The sequence below is a fragment of the Teleopsis dalmanni genome, chromosome X (genome assembly GCF_002237135.1).
Source record: "Teleopsis dalmanni isolate 2A chromosome X, ASM223713v2, whole genome shotgun sequence".
Lineage (NCBI taxonomy): Eukaryota > Metazoa > Arthropoda > Insecta > Diptera > Diopsidae > Teleopsis > Teleopsis dalmanni.
Genome location: NC_051848.1, coordinates 96,364,193 through 96,371,185, shown reverse-complemented (window position 1 = coordinate 96,371,185; position 6,993 = coordinate 96,364,193). Strand labels below are relative to the sequence as shown.

Genomic DNA, 6,993 nt, shown 5'->3' with positions numbered 1-6,993 from the left:
AACTTTATCATGAAAATGTTAAAAAAATGAATTATTCTCGAATACAGGCATTAGAAAATAATGACCAGACTGATAACGAAACTAGATCGTTCGGTCAAGTTAGTAATTTCATGGAGGATAGTATTAAAGTAAAGGTGCCACCGCGCTCCGGTAGTGTTATGTCGCGCAACAATTATGTAAATGCAGCAGATGTACCTGATAAATTCAGAGCTTTTCCAAGTTTTGATACAATTGAAAACAATCAACAAATATATGAAAATTATAAAAGTAATGAAAATTCACCGAAATTTAAAGAATACGAAAATAATATAAAATCAGATAAAACTAGGGAACGATATAATAGGAAAAAATCTGATAAAACTGGAAGAGAAGATAATAATAAAAAGTTAGACAAAACTAGAGAACAAGAATATAATAAAAACACTTATGAAAGGTACGAAGAAGAAGAAAAGGTACATTTTTATGAAACTGTAGCAGAAGAAAATAATATGTATGCTGATGAAATAAACGTGTATCAGAACATTGAAGGTATGGATAAATTTGGTGAAAATCCTGTATACAAAAAAAATTATGAAAAATACAACAATTCGAATGAAAGAAAACAATACCAAAAAACTAAAGAAGAGATTGAAAGTGAAAATGTATATCAATTAGATGATGATCAATTAGAAGCTGAGTCAGAGTGCAGTTGTACACAATCTTCAGAAGTGGAAGATTCCTTTTCTGCTAGTTATAGTGAAACGGAATTGCTTGAAAAAAATTTAAAAAATGAAAATATATGGGAATCATGTTCGTGCAGTGCAGCTACAGAGGAAATAAGCGATAATTCATTTTGTAGTTGCATGCGGGAGAATTACAATGACTATGTAATTCCAAATCAAAATGATTTCACTATAGGTTATTCCAAGAACAATACCATAAATAAAAATACTAAAAGAAACGATGATTTTGAACGAATATGTGCAGAATTTGTAAGAAGTCTTAATACCTGCAGATGTGATAACTTTATTGATTCACATAATTTATCTACGCCACCGGCTAGTAGTCAGAGTTCTAACGACACATCCGTAACATCCGGCTCTTGTACTTGTACCACCAACAAGGGTTCAGAAAAACGTTCTACTAGTAAAAGCAAAAAAACAGCAAAAAAAACGAATGCGTCGAGCAAAGTGAAATCAGAAAAAAAAACTAAGTCACGCTCGAATAGTAAAGGTAAAAAGGTTAAAAGTGCTACTTCGAAAAAAAAATCAAGTACAACTACAAAGGCTACTTGTAAGTGCGTAACCAATGATACAGAAACTAGTAATTATACTGGTGAGACAAACTATTCAAGTGCAGCAACCAAACCGATTTGTGGGTGCGGTAACAGTAATACACAAAGTGATTCTCGAATGGTTGAGAGAAGAAGTTCAAGAGATTCGTCAAAAGCAACTTGCAAGTGCGTACCTAGTGATACATATCATAATACTCCAATAGGTGGAACAAATGGTTTAAGTGGTGGATCAAAACCCACTTGTAAGTGCGTAAAAAATGATAAAAGTAACAATCGAATCAAAACTTCATCAAATAGTTTTAATGATATTAAATTAATGTGCTGTGAAATTTTAAATCATTTGAAGAGCCAAAGAGAGTCACAATCAAATGAGCAGAAAAAAAATAAGAATAGAAGTTGTTCATGTAAGGTTTCTAATGATACTGATTCTCAGTCATCACAAGAATCTTATGTTAATGCAACCAAAAAAGCAGAGTCTTGTAAATGTAAAATGCGTAACAACTTTGATGATATTCGTACAAATAACACGAAGTCATCAGATAAATATTCTAGTCTAAATAGAATGAAACCTCAAAACAATTCCTTTTCATCAGAAGTAAGCAAAAAGTCATGTATGTGCACAGTAATGGAAAAGAAAGCAAAACCGCCTACATATAACAAGGAACTTTCTGGTTCACGAAAATTTTATTCTAGGGGTTCTTTAAGTAGTGAGGAGGAAATTGTGTCAATCACGACCAAAAACAGTTCTAACCAGAGTGACCGTGAAGATCGGTATAAAGAAAAACCTACAGGTAATGGTAATTGTAAATGTAGGCAAATGTCTAATGAGAGAATGAAAATTAAACAAACAACTGAATGTAGCTGCAAACGTACATCCACTGATTTATCTGATAGTACAGCAAAATACTCATCTGCCCAATATAAGGGGCACGTTGGACAAAGAGCGGGAACTAGTAAGGAAACTTGCAAGTGTGTGCTTAAAATGAGTGATAGAGTACCAATTCAGACAAAAGTTAAAGCTAAAGAAATAGAAACATGTAATAGGGAAACATGCAAGTACCGGAATGTGCCCACAAGTTCTACAAGCAACGATCCAGCATATGGAAAGACAGATATATTGAACGAACAAATGGACAAAAAAGTTAAACAAAATGTAAAGAGTAAAGAGAATCAATTAAGTTCCGCTAATTCCATGAAAAAAACTAAAGAACCGTTACCGCAGTTTCAAGAAAAAGATACACAAACTGATCCAGTATACAAAAAGCAGGAAGTTTTAAATGAACAAATGGTTGATAAAGTTAAACAAAAAGGAAAAAGTGAAGAGGCTCAATTAAGCTCCGCTAAGTCCATGAAAAAATCTGAAAAACAGTTTCAAGAAAGAGATTCACAAACAGATCCAATATACAAAAAGCAAGAAGTTTTAAATGAACAAATGGATGATAAAGTTAACCAAAAAGGAAAAAGTGAAGAGGATCAATTAAGCTCCGCTAAGTCCATGAAAAAATCTGAAAAACAGTTTCAAGAAAAAGATACGCAAACAGAGCCAGTATACAAAAAGAAAGAAGTTTTAAATGAACAAATGGATGATAAAGTTAAACAAAAAGAAAAGAGTGAAAAAGATACACAAACGGAATGTGATGACAGTAGTTGCAAATTTCTTAAAGAAAAAAAAAATTCATTAAATGAATATTCTTGTGATGACAAGTCATGTGAAAAAAAAGCAACAAAAGTAGCGGTAGAAAATGATACAGTAATATCTGATGCCAAAAAAGGTGAACAAGTTTTACCAAGGGAAAATAAGAATAAAACTGAAAGTAAAGAAAAAATCGCTTCTCAGCCTCAAGGTTCTGTTAAAATGAATAATAAATCCGATACTCAGAAATCTAATAATAATAAAGAAGATCATTGCAATTGCTGTAAATGTAAAGAAAAGTTGAACGCAAAAAATGAAAAAGAAAATGCTGAAGATCCAGTTAATGTTTCCTACGGCTGGGTATCTTGGTTTGCTCCAGGTGACTATAATTACAGTAATTGGATGGTGGATGAAATGAAGAAAAAAAATTTAGATAACGATTCTGTTCAGAATATGTTGTCTACTAGAACACTAAATGATGACAGCCTAACCAACAACATGATGAAAACTGGTGATAATACTAAAGATTTATACAAGGATAATTCAAAAGACGAAATGAATACCTATAGCGCTCTTGAAAAATCAAATAAAATTCAATCAAATCGATTTGAAAGGAAACTTTCAGATTCCACTCAGGAACAATTAATAATAGATACAGACTTATACGACAATAAAATATCACACACTAACAATAATGAGAATATTGAGTATATCAGTTCAGTAAATTCAGATTCGAACAGAATATCTATCAGCACACAAACTGAAGAGTGGGTACAGGATGAAGAGGGTCGTTATAGTTATATACCGTATACTCCATATAGACGCAGGACATTAGCTGCAGATGAAGATGCAAATCGCCATGAAGGTGGACAATATGACAGAAACAGTGAAGACGACAACGAAAATGTCGAGTATGAATCAGCTAGACATAATATTATTCCTAACAAAAATGGTTCTAATAAAATAAAGCCACAATACCTAAGAAGTACAGATAATAATATAGCAAATGTGGTATCTGAAAAGAGTTTAGAATATAAATCAAAAAGCCATAAGAAGATTCAGAATGGAAAGAAAATTAATGAACCAATGCTTAAGAGTGTTGCTGCTCAATACAATTTGAATTCTAGTAATAATGAAAAGAGTTTCAGTGCTGATTTCATACAAAAGAAATCAGAAAAGATAAGGAAATATTTAATAAATTCAAAAAGAAGTGATAATGTGGCAACATGTTCATATTCACCCAAACAAAAAAATCAAAATTTAAATATTACTAGAAGTCGAAAATCTCAATTTGAAGGATGTACATATCCCAGGAAAAGAAGTCTTACCCGACCAAAGAAAGACGATCATTTCAAAGAAATTCCATTTAAATGTCCTATTAAACCTGCCAATGAAAGGTTAAATAGCCTTTCAAGGCAATGTCCGAAATTATATACTAGACGTGAAAGTGTAGTACGATCATCTGGTGTTCCATCAACTTGCCCAAATCAGTCTGATTCTGTAAAAGAAAATAATTTAAGACAAGCTGGTGGTAAAGGAAAAGAGTTTGTATGCAGTACAGAAAAAAATAATTTGAACTCAAAAAATGTTAATTCTAGTCACAGAATTGAACATTGTTATTTTCAAGAAACAAATTCCTCCAATTATGATTCAAAACCAACTACATCACGAGGAATTCGTCATAGAACACCAACGATTTATAAATTCAATCAAAAGAATAATACTTTTTATATAGATGATGATTTAAAACAAGATGAGGCTTATCCGACTTCAAGAGAATATTACAAATTTGCAAATTTTAGTTCAGAAATGAATACTACACCGACGATGCCAACTCTATCGATGCAGGAACGACAGGCGCATATTCGTAGATATAATAATTCAAATGAAAGAAATAATACCGAATACTCGCAACAATGTGGAAAACCTATGTATAATAATTATGATGCTGGTCATGCCCCGATGCCGCCAACTTATAAATCAAATTCAATCAATCAACAAATAAATATTCCATCAGCTGTTAACTTTAAGGATGGAGCAATGTCACAAAGGCAACCAAGTAGTGGTAGAGTAAGGTTTTAGTCTTGTTGAAAGAGTCCACAAAACATGCTTTGGTGTGGTAGAATCTCCCATCCATATGCTAAATACGCAAAATTTAATATTAAAATAATAATCAAACAATGATCAAACAATGGACAAACAAACCATAAGCCATTAGTGAACATTTTTAAAAAACAAAAATAGTTAGTAAAAATTATTTTGTTGTATTAAAAGAGTCTTAAATAAATTGTGCCAAAAATATATTAATATTTCAAAAAATTATTTTAACACTTATTTTTAACAAGTTTTTTTTTACACTTAAAAAGTGCTACTTCGAAAAAAAAATCAAGTACAACTACAAAGGCTACTTGTAAGTGCGTAACCAATGATACAGAAACTAGTAATTATACTGGTGAGACAAACTATTCAAGTGCAGCAACCAAACCGATTTGTGGGTGCGGTAACAGTAATACACAAAGTGATTCTCGAATGGTTGAGAGAAGAAGTTCAAGAGATTCGTCAAAAGCAACTTGCAAGTGCGTACCTAGTGATACATATCATAATACTCCAATAGGTGGAACAAATGGTTTAAGTGGTGGATCAAAACCCACTTGTAAGTGCGTAAAAAATGATAAAAGTAACAATCGAATCAAAACTTCATCAAATAGTTTTAATGATATTAAATTAATGTGCTGTGAAATTTTAAATCATTTGAAGAGCCAAAGAGAGTCACAATCAAATGAGCAGAAAAAAAATAAGAATAGAAGTTGTTCATGTAAGGTTTCTAATGATACTGATTCTCAGTCATCACAAGAATCTTATGTTAATGCAACCAAAAAAGCAGAGTCTTGTAAATGTAAAATGCGTAACAACTTTGATGATATTCGTACAAATAACACGAAGTCATCAGATAAATATTCTAGTCTAAATAGAATGAAACCTCAAAACAATTCCTTTTCATCAGAAGTAAGCAAAAAGTCATGTATGTGCACAGTAATGGAAAAGAAAGCAAAACCGCCTACATATAACAAGGAACTTTCTGGTTCACGAAAATTTTATTCTAGGGGTTCTTTAAGTAGTGAGGAGGAAATTGTGTCAATCACGACCAAAAACAGTTCTAACCAGAGTGACCGTGAAGATCGGTATAAAGAAAAACCTACAGGTAATGGTAATTGTAAATGTAGGCAAATGTCTAATGAGAGAATGAAAATTAAACAAACAACTGAATGTAGCTGCAAACGTACATCCACTGATTTATCTGATAGTACAGCAAAATACTCATCTGCCCAATATAAGGGGCACGTTGGACAAAGAGCGGGAACTAGTAAGGAAACTTGCAAGTGTGTGCTTAAAATGAGTGATAGAGTACCAATTCAGACAAAAGTTAAAGCTAAAGAAATAGAAACATGTAATAGGGAAACATGCAAGTACCGGAATGTGCCCACAAGTTCTACAAGCAACGATCCAGCATATGGAAAGACAGATATATTGAACGAACAAATGGACAAAAAAGTTAAACAAAATGTAAAGAGTAAAGAGAATCAATTAAGTTCCGCTAATTCCATGAAAAAAACTAAAGAACCGTTACCGCAGTTTCAAGAAAAAGATACACAAACTGATCCAGTATACAAAAAGCAGGAAGTTTTAAATGAACAAATGGTTGATAAAGTTAAACAAAAAGGAAAAAGTGAAGAGGCTCAATTAAGCTCCGCTAAGTCCATGAAAAAATCTGAAAAACAGTTTCAAGAAAGAGATTCGCAAACAGATCCAATATACAGAAAGCAAGAAGTTTTAAATGAACAAATGGATGATAAAGTTAACCAAAAAGGAAAAAGTGAAGAGGATCAATTAAGCTCCGCTAAGTCCATGAAAAAATCTGAAAAACAGTTTCAAGAAAAAGATACGCAAACAGAGCCAATATACAGAAAGCAAGAACTTTTAAATGAACAAATGGATGATAAAGTTAAACAAAAAGGAAAAAGTGAAGAGGATCAATTAAGCTCCGCTAAGTCCATGAAAAAATCTGAAAAACAGTTTCAAGAAAAAG

General features: G+C 32.1%; 1 protein-coding gene across 1 annotated transcript in view; it reads left to right on the top strand.

The window, feature by feature from the left end:
• The first annotated feature begins 26 nt into the window (after window positions 1-26).
• The window catches only part of LOC119688736 (myb-like protein P), a 9,065-nt gene continuing 2,098 nt past the window's right edge, over window positions 27-6,993 (top strand). The window contains exons 1-6 of the mRNA XM_038103405.1: window positions 27-219; window positions 319-452; window positions 519-1,523; window positions 1,620-4,981; window positions 5,273-5,567; window positions 5,664-6,874. Of these exons, the coding sequence (XP_037959333.1) occupies window positions 27-219; window positions 319-452; window positions 519-1,523; window positions 1,620-4,981; window positions 5,273-5,567; window positions 5,664-6,874 (6,200 nt within the window). The remainder of the gene's footprint in view (window positions 220-318; window positions 453-518; window positions 1,524-1,619; window positions 4,982-5,272; window positions 5,568-5,663; window positions 6,875-6,993) is intronic.